At 49.6% G+C, this 19,044-nt stretch overlaps 1 protein-coding gene across 1 annotated transcript in view; it reads left to right on the top strand.

The window, feature by feature from the left end:
• LOC147691809 (adenylosuccinate synthetase isozyme 2-like) overlaps window positions 1-19,044 on the top strand; it is a 96,904-nt gene that overhangs the window by 39,304 nt on the left and 38,556 nt on the right. The window contains exons 11-12 of the mRNA XM_086938105.1: window positions 1,791-1,888; window positions 12,498-12,647. Coding sequence (XP_086794231.1) covers window positions 1,791-1,888; window positions 12,498-12,647 — 248 coding nt within the window. The remainder of the gene's footprint in view (window positions 1-1,790; window positions 1,889-12,497; window positions 12,648-19,044) is intronic.

Raw genomic sequence — 19,044 nt, 5'->3', positions numbered from 1 at the left:
CTCAGGGAAGATCCCTGCGGGACCCCACACTGCAATGGTACCGGGCACGAGGAGATGTTTTCCTCGAACACCTTGAAGGCCCTTCCCTCCAGGAAGGATTTGAGCCAACTCGAGGCGCTCCCCGTGACTCCCAAGTTGTTAAGGCGGGCCAGGAGGGGGATCATGGTTCACCGTATCGAACGCGGCGCTGAGGTCCAGGAGGATAATGGCCACGCTCCCACCAGTGTCCAGAATCCTCCTGGATGCAGACTGGGGGAAGCAATTCCACACTCTAGGCATTTCGTAGTCGGCGTAGGCAGGGTTATTCTTGGAGTTTCCCCATCCTATAATGGCGTCCTGGTCACTGTGTCCACTGTTTTTGAAGAAGAAATCCAGAACCTCAAATGAGTTTTATAGGATGTGAATACATTTCATTTTGTAAAGGGCAGCCCTCCCCATAAGCGACAACAGGAGTTTCTGCTATCTATTTTTTTTTCTTTTTAGGTCTCGCCTACGCAGCTTGCATGCTCTGCATAGGAGGGCCTTTAGCTTTCGCTCTGCTCATTTTCAAGCACTGCACTCTTGCTTGTGGCGGCGTCCACCTTGCGGGAGCTCGCAGCGGCGCGCCACACGCATGAGTGCAGTGCTTGGAAATGAGCAGACTGCTCTCTCAAGCGTGCGCGCTCCACTCGTGGGCTCACCTCCTGCCCTCTCTCTGTCCACTCACGGGCTGTGTATTTCCACAGCACTCTCACTCAGTCTCTTACAAAGCATGAAATGTAGCTGTCACCTTCCACAATTTCTAGCAAACAGATGCAAGGGCTGGAAGGCCTTAATTTATTGCCTATCGTGAATAACAAATGATCGGAATCTACCGCAAGACCCGGACTTTCACCCAAAATGCTAGTTTGTGGTAGGTCGTAAACTACCGGTCATGGAAGGGGTGCCTACACCCCGTTCTGAGACTAGAGTAGACCGCATTGAGCACCAACGCATCCCCTCTATTCTTGTTTCGGAACCCAGCAGGGGTGAATTTAGTCATGCAAGAGTGTCTTAGACTATTGCGGGACCACAAATTTAAAAGTAGAGCGTTACGATTGGCTCAGGGATTTTTATTTCCCTTGGGCCGTATTGCTCCTGCGGAAATCGGAGTCCTGCAGGTTCTCTGATTGCCTGCCAGCAACATGGGAAAAATGTTGCTGCAAGCCATTACAGGACTTGGGGACTTGGCATAGCAAACTAATACTCTCAGACACTTTTTAAACATGCCTATTTGAAAGTGGAATACTCTGCTTAAACAGTTTCCATTGATTTAAGACAGAAAAGTAATGATTACAAGTAAAATAAAGTGCCGAAAGAATGGCAGCAAAATGTCACTTTTTGTACCGCAAAATTTCACTTTTTGTGCTGCAAAATTTGCAAATCTATGCCGCAATATCCTGGGGTGTCTGAACAATGGGTTACTCCTTGGACTTTCTCTTTCTGACAAATTTGCACTGCAGCTGATACTCTTTGGTTTACCCTTGGTTAATTCATTGCGATTTCCCTAAATCTCAGTAAAAACTTTATTCTAGTCAGATCTTGGTTTACGGAACTCATTTCCATCACTCCTTCGTCTGCCAAATAATCCTTTCTAAAGTTCTTGTTTCTGCATCCAGTCAGAGTTGTGTAATCATGGCAGGGCTCTTCTGGGGCACCTTGGTCTCTCTACCAGTTGCTTTGAGCGTTTCCTTCTCTTTGGTGCTAATGTAGGACAGTGGTGCTTACAGGATTAAAAAAAACACTGGTTAACTCTATTGTGTTTTCTGCAGGATTGCTCTGACCAAGCTGGATATCCTGGATGGGTTGGAAGAGATTAAAGTAGGCGTGGAGTACTGCCTGAACGGAAAAAAGATTCCATACTTTCCAGGTCAGTATATGAGGTTGTGGAAAGAGGGTGCACAGTTGTAATTGGAGGATATTAGCATAGGTGATACCCAAGTCTGTAGACCGTTTTAGGGAAGCCTCAGCGGTGGCAACACACAAAAGTACAGATTGTGTATTGCTCACGTTTAGGTCAACTATAGCTGATGTAGACCTGTATTTCAAGTGGCTAATGTCTAGTTGCCATCTTGCTTCACATATTGGACTAGATGCATCAAGGGTTTTTGCATTCGCAAACGGTGCGAATGGCACATTACGGCCGTTTGCGAATGCAAATCCCGTTTTTGGGATGCATGAAGCATTTTGCCATTTTCGCAATTTAAGAAATCTCAATTTCATTGCGATTTCTTAAATTGCGATTGCATTTAAGAAACAGCAATTTTGCGATTTCTTAAATGCAATGCATGATTACTTTGGAATTGCGAATTCGCAATTTGGAAGGGGTAAATTAGCATGAAGTTGAACTTTATGTTAATTTACCGAAAATTTCAAACATGCACTAGTTGCATATTTGAAAGTTTTCATTTACACACACACATGGCCTTGGGTTATGTGTGTGTGTGTGGGTAAATTGCAATTACATTCAATTTCAGGGGTGCAGGAAGGGGTTCTTTGAACCCCCCCCCCCTGCACCCTTGAAATTGCATTCACATTTTGCGAATCGCAATTTGAAATTCGCAAAATGTGAATGCCTTCCCATTCATTCCTATGGGCCTTTTGGCCCATAGGAATCAATGGGATTTGCGAAATCGCAATTAGGAATTCGCATAATGTTTGCGATTACCGAATCGCAAATATTATGCGAATAAAATCATGCATACCATTTTGCGATTCCTTATTTGAGATTCCCTAAAAATCACAAATAAGGAATCGCAAAACCTTACAATGATGCATCTAGCCCATTGTGTCTTTCTTTATTCCAGGAGAAGCTGAATCCACATAAACAACATGAATGCATCCTTGCTCTTGTTCTCATGTGAATTGTTTTCTTTTGTGCAATACCCATAGAAAGTATAATTGCGCTGTTTCAGTGGTCCCCCAGTCAAAACCTGCAGCCTCTTTTTGCCCTCAACAGTTTCGTATAGAATAATATTGGACTCCTGGCGTTGTTGTGCTCCTATGCACCCGGCTGCCCTAGTGGTGCAAGTGCTGTTCTGCTGGTGCTGCCTTGGACCTTGCCCACCACTCACCCTAACTCCTGGAGAAGGGTCCCTTAAGTCACTGCACTATACCTGAATGCTGTATTGACTTTTCCTCCCATAGAAAAACATTGCAGCCTCCAGAAATTGCACTGTCAACTTTTTGAATGAAAGGAAATTCGTATTTAAAAACACACTTACCTAAACGATTTTCTACTGATGCCCAAACATGTATAAAGATGCTTGCTATTTTTGTAAATTGGGGTGGATCTCCTCCTTGAGTGGTGTCTCATTTATTGACCATTGTGTGTATTTTCAGATGTCTTGCACTCCTCAGTTAAGCCTAAGGCTGCTCGACCACACTACCCTCTAGCCGAGCACTTTGGGATTGCCATAGCAAGCCCTTGTACTCTCTTAAGGGGTCCCCTTTATTCTTTACATAATATCTCATTTTGATATGGGTTTTTCTCGCATGTTATCGCCAACATATTTTGGTAAAGCCAGGTTTAAATGTCAAGCATTGGGAGGGGAATGCTTTCTGCTTGCTTACCCCAGGGAATTGCCCACCTTGCTGGAGACCCAATCAAGATTTTTAGGTCTCGGCCTGGCGAAAAGCAGCGCATGCGCTGCTCCCTTGGCGAGGCCTATAGTCTCCGCTTTCTCTGCCGAAGGGAGACAGGAGGTGGCATGCACGGACAGGAGATGTGCACTCCATGCGCGTGCACATCTCTTGTCCGCGCGTGCCAACTCCTGTCTTCCTTCGGCAGAGAACCCGGCAGCACAGCACACGAATCGCGTGCTTTCACTTTCCCTCCCCCCATCGGCTCAGCCGCTCCTTGTTTAATAGCATTTATGCACCCGCAGTATGCATGAACTGTGAAATAATGCCTTTCTGATGACCAAGTGTTGCCCCATAGCAAATTATCTTCTCTTGGCTGATTCGACCCTCATTTTGCTTACATTTGACTACTAAAAAATGTAGAAATGTTCTTCTCCAATGCTACAAAATTTTAGAGCTTATCTGGCAAAGTCTATGCGTGACGTATAGGTGGGTTTCGTGCGTGCGTGTTTGTGGCTGTGTGGTATCACTTTGCTGTGATGCGTTTACAGTGTTGTCTTTCCATCGAGTGCAATATGATGTTTCTGTGGCTGTGCTGGCAAAAAAGAAAGCCATCTCGATTAAGGAGGACTGGACGACTATTCCTATGCCAAAAGTGTGTTAGGGACCAACCCCATCACATCATCTCTTGCTCCAGTACAGATTGCCTAAGTTAAATGCCAACTTGCCTGCCTTGTACTTTAAGATCTCGGAGGGGAGTTACCTAGAGAGAGCCACTTACAGTGGGAAGAGGTGAGTGAGTGCACCTCGGGAGAGCGCGAGTCTCGAGTCTGAAACCACGCCCAGACATAAAGAGCAACTTCTATTGCTGACAGATCTAAGCTGGTTATTTTTGCAGTAATTAAATACTTTTTCATATTATCAAAGCCATAATGTTGGGCCAACACCACAGAGTAAACAGCCACAAAATACTATGACCCTATATTGAGCACGTTAGTGGTTGCAATAGGCAATTAAAGCCATATGCTAAACGAGACCTGTTCCTGCGCCCGTATGTACCAATACTACCAAACTCAATGGAACTCATGTTAACCATAGAAGAACAAAAAACTGAGTGCTAAACCTGGAAATAATTAATTGTACGTATTTGTGCTATTTGCAGCTGGGCACTTCACTTGAACTGGCAATTGTGACCTGCACATTACATAACTATCTCCACAATAAAATATTTTACCCCAGCGAACAATTTCCACAATTGCAAACCTGTGACCTACAGTGTCTTCAGCAGGGATACTAACCCATTCAAGATATGTTATGATTATTCCAATCTGAGATCAGAGATTACTCACCAATCTATGTACCACACACATTATCAACCTGCCTTGCTGCAAGGGTGGCCAGCCATCTTGTTCTCTGCAGAGTCGTCCCACTATTCAGTCTTTTTTCCTGATACATGGCACCAAATGCCCCACATTTTGCAACTCTTAGGACAAGAAAATTTGGAGCTGCTAGGTGGGGCACCTCGGTCAGCGAGATAGGGTGTCTGTCGCCCTCCCTCCCTCTGTCTGTCTTATCGCCCTCCCTCCCTCTGTCTGTCTGTCTCTTATCGCCCTCCCTCCCTCTGTCTGTCTGTCTTATCGCTCTCACTCAGCACCACCACAACATCACTGTGCGCTACCACAGAATCAATCTGTGCAACCATTCAACAACTGGTTCAAATATGTTCTCTCAATGTTTCAAGCATTATTACAAATGTCACAAAAAGATGTTAATATTTCACTTCTGTTCTTGGATTTTCGTCACAATAAAATACACTGAACATAATCTTCACAAAAGTTATTTACAAAAGTTTAAGCTATTACCATTATAAATTACAAGAACTTTTATTTAAGTTTTAATTATTAAAAAAAATAAAAGCCATTGTTATTTGTAATATCAATACATCTAAGTCACGTAAATACAACACATATTGCATTACAAATGCTATAGGTGTCACATTTGCAAAAGTTAAAACTATTGGCATTGTAAATGACAAAGCTATTAATTTAGCTATTTTCAAAACCAACACATAAATACAAAATTTGTCATTTACAATTCCAATAGCTCAAAGTTCCTAATGCGAGACCTATTGCATTGCAAATGCTTGTTATTTATGTTTTGAAAACGTGCAAGCATGTTTATAGTCCTTGCTTACGAGAAGCAAGGCTGGCAGTAACTGCACCTCTTTCTGATAGATACATCTGCCGTGTGGATTCCTCACCTTGTGAATATCCCCCTTGCGTCAGCAACGTTCGGAAATTTTCTTCGTAGCACGCCGTCGTGGGCGACGTCACAGGAGCACGGCATCGCGCGCGACTCCGTCTGACGTCACCGACTCCATATTAGGCCCACGCCGGCGTGATGACGTCAGTTCCCTTTTTTCCGCGTCTCCGACGCTAACGGTTTTCGGGATCTTCAGCGATACCTAGTATCTTTCTGACTATTATTTGTCACTGTTTCTCTCTTGCGACTTTGTTCTTCTCCGGAGATGTCGTCGAGGAAAACAGGCTTTAAGCCATGTAGGTCTTGTGCCCGCATGATGTCTATCACGGACCCGCATAAGGATTGTTTGTGGTGTCTTGGATCGGGCCACGACGTCAAGAACTGCGAGTCCTGTTTCAAGATGAATCCGAAGGCGCTTCGGGAGCGTGAAGCAAAGTTGCTCTTGGCGAAGGTGAAAAAGGACTCTGGGCGACTTTCGAGATCTACGTCACGGAGATCGAAGTCGAAGCAAAGGTCTCGGTCGAGATCGGCGTCGAGGTCCAGAGCTGGTTCGAGGTCCAAGGCGAAGTCGAAGTCCAGAGAAAGGTCTAGGTCTAGATCTAAGTCGGCTTCCGGGCATGCTTCGAGCTCTTCGAGGAGAAAACATAAGAGGAGGAAGCACAGTTCGAGACATCATTCGGGGAAGGATTCCTCTGACTCGAAGAGAAAGTCTCACAAACACCGTAAGGACTTTGTCTCTCCTTCACCTGCTATGTCAAGAGTGGGTTCTCCGGCGCCGGAGCCGGTTTCCTCGGAGCATGAAGAAGAGGAGGTGGTTCAAGAACCGGCTTCGGCGGAGACTCCTGTGAATCCAGAAGGTCAGGATGAGGATGTGTCGGGTCGGCCTCCATTGCAACATCCGGTAGGTCCGTACCCTTCCTTCCCTGGACCTGGACAGGATCCCTCGCATTTTCTCAATGCGATGTTTGGAGTTTATTCTAGGGCGATGTACCCCGCTGGAGCGCCTGGTGGCCCCATGGGTCCGTTATCGTACAACCTGGGTATTCCTCAGTCGTATGCCCCTGCTCCATTTATGCCTTTCATGCCGGCGCCTGTTTCACCTTGGCTCGGTACGGCTCCACCGAGGTCCTCGACTCCGCATGCGGCTTCGCCGACTCCGGATCGACCTCGCAGTCGAGATCGAGGTGCCACACCTGTTCTTGACTCTCGTCCTCCTGCTTCGGTTCCTCGAGCGACGTCGGAACCGGCTCCGTCGGAGTCGTTACCGGATCCGTCGACTTCGATTCGAATGGAGTGGTCGAGGCGAAGAGCTCAGCGTCTTCTCGAGCAAAAGGATGATGAGAGTTCAGATGTGGAGGAAGGTGAGCTTCCTGATCATGGTGATGACTTCGAAGAGCTTCGGGATGCTAGTGGTCTGGAACTCTCTCCCGAGTGGGGTCTGCCTTCGACTTCTGATGCACCATCAAGGGACGTGGCTCCTTATCATGTGGTTATTAGGAAGGCTGCTGAGCTTCTTAACTTAAAGCTGCCCACGGTGGAGTACAAGCCCAACATTCTCACGGAAGTCCTGCATTCTCCATCCTCAATTGTGGAGCCAACTTTGCCGTTTACTGATGCCTTGTCAGATCCAATTAAGGAAATTTGGAAGAGGCCGTTGTCTGCTCCTGCAGTTTCAAGGGTTATTGCAAGGCGCTATAGGGTGGCTCCTGATGACCCTGCATTTCTTTCTACGCATCCGTCTCCGGAAAGTCTTGTGGTTCAGGCGGCTTGTTCTAATAGGGCGGCAGGCTCCTTCCCTCAAGTGCCTGCTGACAAAGAGTCAAAAAAAAGTGGATCAGGCTGCGAAGAAGACTTTCTCTTCTGGGAGCATGGCTCTAAAGTCGTCAAATGCCACTTGCCTTCTGGGTAGATATGTGCACGCGCTGATGGACTCAGTGAAGCAGTTGTCACCAAAACTTCCTGAGGAGGATAGAAAAAACTTTAATGAAGTCATCTCTGACACTCGGGCTGCGGCCCGCATGGTCATCCAAAGCGGCATGGACACTGTGGATTCAGTTGCCAGAATTATGGGCTCATCCATTGCAACTAGGAGTGCCGCATGGTTAAAATCATCTGATTTCTCAGCGGATGTACAATCCACTTTGTTGGACTTACCCTTTGAAGGATCTGGCCTTTTTGGTAAGAAGGCAGATGTGGCCTTGGAAAGGTTTAAAGACAGCCGTGCCACTGCGAGATCGTTGGGTCTGCAGATGAGAGGGTCTGCAGCCAGAAAATTCAAGGGTTTTGGAAAATCTTCTTTTCGTCCCTTCAAGCAGGGCCAACAACAGCAGCAGCAGCAGAACCCTCTATATAAGTCCTATAGAGGTAGACAGAGGGGTCGTGGTCGTGGACGTCAAGTCTCCTCTTCCTCCACTTCCTCCAATAATGCCCAACCCCCACCCGCATCAGCAAAGCAGCCCTAGATCCACCATTCTGGATCATGTAGGGCCAGTAGGGGGTCGGCTTACTCACTTTCTACGAGATTGGGAATCGGTTACATCAGATCTTTGGGTTCTCAATCTCGTAGAGAATGGGTATGCACTTCCTTTTCAGGAGTTCCCTCCCAATTACCCTCCTTGCCAAGGTTATTGCTCGGAGGACCACCTGCTTCTCCTGCAGGAGGAAGTCCTGGCTCTGTTTCGAAAGGGAGCGATAGAGGTGGTTCCAGAGCAGGAGAGGGGTCAAGGGTGCTACTCCCGGTATTTCTTGATTCCCAAGAAGGATGGCAGGCTTCGGCGTATCCTGGATCTCAGGGTTTTGAACCTCTATCTCAAACAGGAGAGGTTCAAAATGCTCACCCTTGCTCAGGTTCTTCTGGCGCTGATGGAAGAAGACTGGATGGTGTCGATCGACTTGCAGGATGCGTATTTTCACATCCCAATCCTGAAGTCGCACAGGAAGTATCTCCGTTTTACGGTGGGATCGCAGCACTATCAGTTTGCGGTCCTCCCGTTTGGACTTACTACTGCGCCTCGAGTTTTCACCAAGGTGATGGCAGTGGTGGCGGCGCATCTCAGGAGGTCAGGGATTCCTGTATTCCCTTATCTAGACGACTGGCTGATCAAAGCAGAGTCGCCGGAGATGGTGCTCCATCATCTGCAGGAGACAACTCAGTTGTTACACAGGTTGGGTTTTTCGATAAACGTACCCAAATCTCACCTGGTGCCCTCCCAGCGCAACCTGTTCATAGGTGCAGTACTGGACACTTCTGTATGTCGTGCATTCCCTCCACCTCAAAGGATTCGCGACATACAGGAAATGATTCCTTTGTTTTTTCCTGGAGCGGTCGTTCCAGTCCTGAAGGTCCTTCGTCTGCTCGGTCTGATGGCTTCTTGCATTCTGTTGGTCAGTCATGCACGCTGGCACATGAGGGCGCTCCAGTGGTGCCTCCGCAGGCAGTGGTATCAGCACAACGGAGATCTCAGGGAGTCTGTGAGGATCTCCAGAGAAACTGCAGCGGACCTGTCCTGGTGGGGCGTGGAAGGCAATCTGTCACAGGGAAAGCCTTTTCAGCTACCTCCATCAGTGGCCACAGTGATATCGGATGCATCCACTCTCGGGTGGGGTGCTCATCTGGGAGACCTGGAGGTCAAGGGTCTTTGGTCTCCGGAAGAAAGGTTGTTTCACATCAACCTTCTGGAATTGAGGGCGATACGTTTGGCGCTCAAGGCCTTCCTCCCTTCCCTTCCCTTCGCGGTCGTTCGGTCCAGGTCCTAACGGACAACACGACTGCGATGTGGTACATCAACAAGCAGGGAGGAGTAGGGTCGCAGTGTCTCTGCAGAGAGGCTCTGCGTCTCTGGTCCTGGGTTCAGGACCATCAGATTTGTCTGGTGGCAAATCATCTGGCCGGGGTTCTGAACGTGCGTGCGGACAGTCTCAGTCGGCAGTTTTCTGCCGGCCACGAGTGGAGGCTTCACCCGGAGGTTGTTCGCAACATCTTTCGGATGTGGGGGACTCCTCGGGTGGATCTTTTCGCCACTCGCGAGAATGCTCACTGCCCTTCATTCTGCAGTCTCCAGTATCCGATGCAAGGAGCATTGGGGGACGCGTTTCAGTTGAGTTGGGAAGGTCGTCTCCTTTACGCGTTTCCCCCCATACCTTTGATTCCTCGGGTTCTGAGGAAGATTCGTCAAGACCGGGCCCAAGTCATTTTGGTCGCCCCGGATTGGCCGAGAAGGGTGTGGTATTCGGACCTACTCCACCTATCCTCTCACCAGCCGCTCCGTCTCCCTCACAGGGCAGACCTCCTCTCTCAGTTGGAGGGGCAGGTTCTACACCCCCACCTCCAGACATTACACCTTCATGCCTGGAGATTGAACGGGGCAACTTGAGTTCTTTTTCTCTTCCACACGAGGTGGTGGATGTCATTCTCTCTGCCAGGCGTGACACCACTAAGTCCATTTACTCCTATAGGTGGACAAAATTTGTTTCTTGGTGCAGGGAGAGGGATATTGACCCTTTGAGGGCTCATTTGTCTAATATTTTACAGTTTGCCCTTTATCTGGCGCGGCAAGGTTTGGCTGTGTCCACGGTCAAGGGCTATCTTTCGGCCTTATCGGCGTTTCTATGTTTGCCGGATCAGCCTTCTCTCTTTAAGTCTCCGGTGGTTGTGAGATTCTTGAGGGGTCTTGTGAATATGTTTCCTACCCCTTTTATTATTCCTCAGTGGGATTTGAATCTTGTGCTGACCTTTTTAATGGGTTCTCCCTTCGAACCCTTGCACAAGTGTCCATTGAGGCTTCTCTCTTTTAAAACTATTTTCCTCGTTGCAATCACCTCGGCAAGGAGGGTAAGTGAGCTTCAAGCTCTAAGTTCCAAACCCCCGTTCCTGACCATTCATGCAGAAAGGATGGTTCTTAGGACCAGGGCTGCTTTTCTGCCTAAGGTGGTGACTCCTTTCCATCTTGGGCAGTCCATTACCCTTCCTACCTTCTATCCTCTCCCTCACCCGTCTAAGGAGGAAGAGAGACTGCATCGCCTGGACCCTAAGCGGGCGGTGTCCTTCTATCTGGACAGGACTAAGGACTTCCGGATGGACGACCAGCTGTTTGTTGGCTTTGCTGGCTGCAAGAAGGGCAGAGCGGTGCACAAGCGCACTCTTTCCAGATGGATAATCCTGTGCATCAAGATCTGCTACTCCCTTGCGGGTAAGGACCCTCCTGAGGGTATTAGAGCTCATTCAACTAGAGCAAAGTCTGCAACATCTGCTTTGTCTAGGGGTGTGCCTGTTGAGGATATTTGCAGGGCCGCGACTTGGGCCTCCCTCCACACTTTCGCGAAGCATTACTGCTTAGATTCCGAGGTGAGGAGGGATGGCCACTTTGCGCGTTCTGTCCTCCAAGACTTCCTGGTGTAGCAGAGTGGACACCCTCCTCCGGGAGTGGGGACTGCTGTGGGAATCTATTCACAAGGTGAGGAATCCACACGGCAGATGTATCTATCAGAAGAACAAGTTACTTACCTTCGGTAACGCTTTTTCTGGTAGATACTATATCTGCCTGTGGATTCCTCACTGACCCACCCGCCTCCCCGTTTGTCTACTCTGCTATACCTGGTCTTTTTGTATATATGATTATAATACTGTTGTATTGATTTGGTTCTATTTGTACTGTGTACATTGTATATTTGCATATTTGCTATCGTTGGTCCGTCCGTGTGCCTCGAAGGCACGGAAAAAAGGGCGGAACTGACGTCATCACGCCGGCGTGGGCCTAATATGGAGTCGGTGACGTCAGACGGAGTCGCGCGCGATGCCGTGCTCCTGTGACGTCGCCCACGACGGCGTGCTACGAAGAAAATTTCCGAACGTTGCTGACGCAAGGGGGATATTCACAAGGTGAGGAATCCACAGGCAGATATAGTATCTACCAGAAAAAGCGTTACCGAAGGTAAGTAACTTGTTCTTTACTGCCAACCTTGCTTGTATAAGTACAAAGTGCGTATTTTCACACCGTTTGCAAGTTTTCAAAACACATATATAAAAGGCGTTGTCATTTACAATGCCAATAGCTCAAACTCTCGCAAATGCGAGACCTATTGCATTGCAAATGCTTGTTTTTAAAAGCACTTTCGGTATGTGAATTGAGCTCGATTCTTAGCACGTCTGATGTTTTCAGATTCACTATATGCAGGATTACATTACCCAGGCCACTATCTTAGAGAGGTTTTATGTACGCTTTTTAAACTCCACTCTTTTTAGCCTTCCACTTTTTAATGCTAGTGGAAACACTAGCCCTTCGATAGGGCTGGATCTGTTCAGCTGGATGGCCCCCGGAAAGCTAGAAACTGTAACTGTTGACTTAATTCGACTGCTACAGCTGGATGGCTGCGATCTCTGGGGCTGTACAACAGTGGGCTTCCTAACTCACTGTGGTTACAATCTCTGTGGTTGTGATCTTTCTAGTCTGTGCAGCTGCAGCCCCATTGACCTCACTGGCTCTGCAGCAGAGTTATCGAGTCTGTGCAGCTGCAGTCTTCTTGATCCTCTGCCCCAGTTGGGAGTACGTTGAGTGTGAGACTGGATGTTCTATGAGGGCACGGGTCCTTGCAAATCAGAGAGCAGAACGTTTATTTCAAATGATTTCTCTCCACAGCCAATCAAGAGGTGCTGAATAAGGTAGATGTGGATTACACAACTCTCCAAGGGTGGAAGTGCAGCACAGTGGACGCCCGGAGCTTCTCAGACCTGCCAGCGAATGCACAGAAATACATCCGGTTCATTGAAGAGTATCTGCAAGTGCCAGGTATGTTTAAATCATAAACAAAATACACCTTGTTGTCCCTATTACCTCTTTCAGTGCCCAATCCTTTCTCTGGGCTTGTAATGCCCCTTCTAATGGCTGGGTCTGCTCACTTTTGGATTCTCTAATCCCCAGTATCCGAAGATGAGGCAAAGGCGTACCGGTTTGGTCTTATCCATGTCTCTCAGCGGAGAGCACTGAGAAAACAACTTTGTGACCTTTAGGTGATTTGTAGGTGATCGCAGAAACCTCGCTACCTTCACATACAACAAGCAGTATGCTGGGTTGTGAGTGTTGGTATCTGCTGAGTGGAGATAAATTAATCTGGAGTGAGAAGGAGCCAATCACATCCTGCAATAGAGCACTCACAGAATGTTGATGTGCCTGAATTCTTTTTCTTTGAAACTTTCCCCATCAATTAAAACCTTTACTAATTTTAAGCATGCATATTAATGGATCTTTTCTTTCTTATTCTCTCGTTTTTCCTCAACTGAATTTCTTTTTCTAAACAGCTGTTTTTCTTTGAGCTTTAATCCACAGTTTGACGTTTCGTTTTGAAAGTGCTCGGGCAGCTGGATGTCAGTTTGTTAGCTATTCCTTTTTCTCCCATAGCAGGTCAACACTATACATTTGCGACATGCTGTGTCTTTCTCTGAATAGATCGGTTTTGAATCTTGAATTTAACAAAAGGCACCGACTTGTACCGTCAACAGTTTGTGTATGGCCTAAAAATAAATTAAAGATACCCTTAGAAATAAGGAAAAGACATTTAGTATTTGTTTTATTTTTCTTTTCAGCGCATAGTGGAAATGCAGCAGGATATGTTTTGTGGCCTGTTAAGTATCTGAAAATACATACGGCTGTTTTTCTGGTGCATGTTGGTCACTGACGATGAATTAGGGCTTCTGAGCTTATCTAGCATGCCCCTTTCCAGACTGCTTTAACGAAACCTCATGTCTACACCACCTCCAAGAACTACCACTGTTATATTAGCCCTGCAGTCGTATACCATTTCACTGATCCAGAGCCTCTTTGCCATTTTGTAAAACTAGAGTTCCTGTAACCAGCTGCAGAACCTGTGCTCTCCTACCTTTCCTCAGGGAGTGTGCTGTTAAACACCAAAACAGGTTCTTTACCTTGAAATCTGAGAGGAAAACATTCAGAGGTCTCCCCCATTGCAGTTCCTAGTGTCTTCAACACAGTTCAACACAAGCCAAACCCTCTGAGGGCCGAGAAGGGAGTGGCCTCACCATGCTCTCATCTCTTGGAAGAGAGATCTAGCATTGGCTTCAGCATTCAAATTGAACCCTTCCACCTGTTGTCCCTAATTTGGGGCTGTCCAGTGACTAACTGGTAAAAACTAAGCCACTCCTGGGTTAGGGATGTGTTTGCAACCTTCAATTTTTCTCCTCGTTCTCCTATTACAGGTATTACCAAACCATGTGCATCCCAGGCAGCTGTTTACGCTGTCCTTGGTGCTAGGTAATTTTAGGTTTAACTCTGTTTTATTGATTTTAGTCCATCTTCAATACAACTTTAATCCCACCTACATCCAAAGGCTGGTGGGGGACAATAATAAAATCACGATAATGGGAAGATTGGTTGGTAGGAAGGTGGGAGGTAAATCTGGTGGCGGGGGGGATGGGGAGAGGGCCAAGGGAAGAAAGAGGGGGGAGGAAGGGATCGATATTAAACACCCCCCCCCCCCGACAGCTCAGGACAGATAAGAATGTAGAGCAACAAGTACTAAAGACAGGGAACAAATAGGGGAAGCCGTCCCTAACACCTCGTTTAGTATCATGGCCCAAGTGGGTAAGGCCAAGAACTCTTAAGTAGGCTTAGCAAGTTAGCTCCCTGATTTCATCTAACAGGATTCTTACGCAAGGCCCCCACGTTTTATCAAAGTGTGGTTGCGTACTGGATATGGCTGCAGTTAATTTCTCCATCCCCAGGAGATCCCATAACACATGGGATGCCAGTCGAGGTGTGACTGCACCAAGTCTGAGCCTCAGTGAGGCAAGAGGACCTGTTTAGCTGCACCAAGTGCTAGTGTAATAGTCTGCCCCCTCAACTACTTTAAAGGGTGTATAAGAGGATTTGGAAGTCCTAAAGGGATGTAACTGGGGAATCTTGGGATATCGTGTTACAAATCTCAATGTCAGTCAAAAAATTATTTTAATTTGGTGCAGTGCCAAAGAAGATGTGTAAGTGTGCCAGTTTGTCCACCCTGCCTCCAAATTGCATCCTGCCTTGTTTCCACTTAGCCACCCTCACATGTGTAAAGTACCAGTGGAGGGCAATCTTGACTATAATTGCCTTACCATACGCACTGCATGCAAAAGTGTGGGCCCTGTGCCAAATATCGCCTCATTCTTTGGCAGTGAAGGTGCGTTCACATTCATGCTCCCAGCGTCCTTGTGCTGGTGACGTAGAGAGCACTAGTAGGCCATTAAAGAACTTATCTGAAAGAGACACGTTAGTGATCGATTCCTTACCTTAGAATATCCCCAGGCGTCAGACTGGATCCGGAAACTTTTGCGTAGCAATACCCCTGCGCGTCGGTAGGAGTCGTCCGTGGCTCCGTAGCCGTCGTTAGCGCCGGAATGACGTCGCTGGAGTACTTAGACGTCGCCCTCGCGACCTGACATCAGTTCTTTTTTCCGCGCCAGCTAGAGCAGATACGGAGAAGCTCTACCCCTTAGTCATTTTTTTACTAAACTTTTTTGATCTTTTGATCTGTTTTTCTCGAGTCATTCGACTCCTACTGGGCCGGTAGGGATGCCCGGGTTCAAACCCTGCTCCAAGTGCAGCCGACTGATGTCTGTTACCGACTCCCATCGCTGGTGTCTTCAGTGTCTAGGCCTCGACCACGACGACCGAATCTGCTCCGACTGCCGGGCCCTGCCGTCTAAGGCTAGGCGGGAGCGGTCCCGCAAGCGACTTGAGCTCCGGCAGTCGGCCCGCGCCGTTCAGGGTCCCGGTCCCACAGGAGGTCGAGGAACCGGTCGCGGGGTCGGAGCCCTCATAGCTCCGAGAGTCGGCATCGGTCTTCGGGATCAAGGTCCTCAGGTAAGAGGCATGAGAGGTCTGAAAGGCGTCTTCGCTCTTCCGACCCACCCCGACGCGGTTGGAGGTTCGGGTGACACCACCCACGCGGCTCCGGCGGAGTCGCAGGCGTCACAACCTGCCCCACACCCTCCGGTCCCTGGGCACGATGCGACGCCAGAGGAGATCGAGCGGTTCCTTATGGCCATGAGGTCTCTCCCTCCTCCGCCGGGCTCCATGGCACCTTCGGGCCCAGCGGTCCTGGCTGGGGGGGGGCCTAGCGGGTTGGGTGCTTTGGCTCCGACGCCATCGGGTGCTCAGGCCCCGGCGCCGCATGCCCCCACTGCCCTCGATTCTGTTCCGGCGCCGAAGCGGCGCCGCTCTCGACGTCGTACGGAGATTTTTATTTCCACGAACCGGCCCACTCACTCACTGAGGTCCTTAAACCGCAGTCCAGCTCGGCTGAGCCTCTGCTGCTGTTTAATGAGGCCTTGTGTGACGTTCTTTTGGGCACCTGGTCCAGGCCCGCTACAGGTCCGCCTGTGGATAGGAACGTGGCCAGACGCTACCGCTTGGCTCCGGGCGACCCTTGCTTCTTGTCCACCCATCCCACCCCCGAGAGCCTGGTTATCCAGGCCTCTACTTCGCCCAAGCCCTTGTGGAGGGTCGAGATGCGGCACGCTACGCCATCCGGTGTGGGCTGGATACCACGGACTCACTGGGCAGAGCGATGGCAATGACGGTGGCAGTTCGACGCCACACCTGGTTGAGGACCGCCACCTTTTCGGCTGATGTCCAGGCCACCCTTCTGGACATGCCGTTTGATGGCCGTTGCCTCCTTGGCGACAAGGCAGACCATGCGCTTGAGCGTTTTAAGGACTCCAGGGCTACGGCCAAGTCCTTGGGCCTCTCGGCCCCACGCCATCAAACGGGTGCCTTTCGCTCCTTTCGTGGCCAAGGAAAGGGCGCGCCCACATGTGCTGCCAGCCACTCGCCGCAGACTAATACACAGTGCGGTGGCGGCTGTGGAAACCGCTGTGTGGCGGTCAGGGACAACGGCGAGGCCAGTCCACACCTTCCCCTGCAGCATCTGCCCCGAAACCCTCCTAGTCCGTGCTTTCAGGCCCATGTGACGCCAGTGGGGGGCCATCACCACTTCCACTGGCGCACTGTCATGTCGGACGTGTGGGTGCTGCAAATCGTCCGGAGGGGCTACTCCCTCCCCTTCGAGACGACTCCTTCAGCCATGCCACCGCAATATCACCGCGTGTAGGGGGATCATTTGCAACTTCTGCAAGAGGAAATTACGGCCCTCTTGGCCAAGGGGGCCATCGAGCGCGTTCCTGGGCCAGAAGTAGGGTGTGGTTGTTTCTCCCACTACTTTCTGGTACCCAAGAAGGGCAAAGGGGGCCTGCGCCCTATCTTGAACCTACGGAACGTCAACGGCTTTCTCCGGAAGGAGAAGTTCAAAATGCTGACATTTGTTCAGGTCTTGGCTGCCCTGGACCCAGGAGACTGGATGGTAGCGTTGGACTTGCAGGATGCTTATTTCTACATCCCCCGTCCTGCCTGCCCACCGGCGCTACCTGCGGTTCACAGTAGGCCACGAGCACTTTCAGTTTACCGGCTCCCCTTCGGCCTTACCAGCGCCCCACGGGTGTTCACAAAAGTGATGGCGGTGGTCGCAGCTCATCTGCGCAGGTTAGGGGTTTGTCCTCCCCTACCTCGACGACCAGACAACGGCGGACCTCCTGCACCAGCTGGGGTTTTCCATCAATGTGCCAAAGTCACGCCTGTGCCCCTCTCAGAAGCTCCTCTTCATCGGAGCGGTCCTCGACTCGGCGCAGTTTTGGGTTTATCCTCCCGAACAGCGGGTCCGGGATATTCCGGCTCTGATTCCGATTTTTCAGCCTTTATCCCGGGTCTCGGTCAGGTTGACGCTGTGGCTTCTGGGGCTGATGGCCTCCTGCATCCTTCTGGTGCATCACGCCAGGTGGCGGATGCGGGCTCTGCAGTGGGACCTGAAGTTTCAGTGGGCCTAGCATCAGGGCAACCTTTCCGACCATGTCCTGATCTCGGAGGGCACTGCGAGACAGCTACAGTGGTGGCTCACGGACCGCGATTGGGTCAGCGGCAGATCCCTCTCCCTTCCCCAACCGGAGCACGTATTTGTGACGGACGCGTCCCTCCAGGGCTGTGGAGGCCACATGGGAGAGGCGGAGATCAGAGGCCTCTGGTCAGGGACGCTTTTCGTCGCGAGTGGAGTTGCGGTCTGTTGTACGCCTTTCCGCCTATACCACTTCTGCCCAGAGTGCTGAAAAAAATCAAGCATGACCGGGCCCAGGTCATCCTTGTGGTTCCGGACTGGGCGCGGAGGTGCTGGTATCCTGAGCTACTCAGTATGTCAGTCGGTCCTCCGATTCGTCTGCCTCTTCAGGAGGACCTTCTGTTGCAGCAGCAGGGGACGGTCCTCCACCCGAACCTGCCCAGTCTCCACCTCCATGCTTGGAGATTGAGCGGCGACAGTTGAGGCCATTTGACTTGCCTCCTGAAGTCTGTAATGTCATTCTGGCAGCCAGGCGTCCCTCCACAAACTCTGTATACGCCTGCAGCTGGAACAGATTTGTGGCATGGTGCACAGCAAAGGTTGTGGATCCCCTCAATGCCCCTCTTTCTGAGGTTCTCCTCTTCCTTCTTTCTCTTGCCCAGCAGGGCTCTGCTCTGGGCACTATCAAGGGCTACCTTTCTGCCCTTTTAGCCTTCTTAAGGCTACCTGATCAGCCTTCTTTGTTCAAGTCCCCCATTGTAAACAGGTTCTTAAAGGGCATCACTTGTATGTTTCCTCCTGTTCCTTTCGTGATGCCCCATTGGGCTTGAACCTGGTTCCAACTTACTTGATGTGCGCTCCCTTTGAGCCGCTTCATAACTGTCCTCTCCGTCTTCTTACACTTAAGACTGCTTTCCTGGTTGCCATCACCTCTGCCCTCAATGCCCCTCTTTCTGAGGTTCTCCTCTTCCTTCTTTCTCTTGCCCAGCAGGGCTCTGCTCTGGGCACTATCAAGGGCTACCTTTCTGCCCTTTTAGCCTTCTTAAGGCTACCTGATCAGCCTTCTTTGTTCAAGTCCCCCATTGTAAACAGGTTCTTAAAGGGCATCACTTGTATGTTTCCTCCTGTTCCTTTCGTGATGCCCCATTGGGCTTGAACCTGGTTCTAACTTACTTGATGTGCGCTCCCTTTGAGCCGCTTCATAACTGTCCTCTCCGTCTTCTTACACTTAAGACTGCTTTCCTGGTTGCCATCACCTCTGCCAGGAGAGTGAGTGCGCTGCAGGCTCTTTCCTCTAAACCTCCTTTC

Source organism: Lissotriton vulgaris, chromosome 9, assembly GCF_964263255.1.
Source record: "Lissotriton vulgaris chromosome 9, aLisVul1.2, whole genome shotgun sequence".
Lineage (NCBI taxonomy): Eukaryota > Metazoa > Chordata > Amphibia > Caudata > Salamandridae > Lissotriton > Lissotriton vulgaris.
Note: the sequence above shows the minus strand (reverse complement) of the source record. Positions and strands in the feature narration are given on the sequence as shown.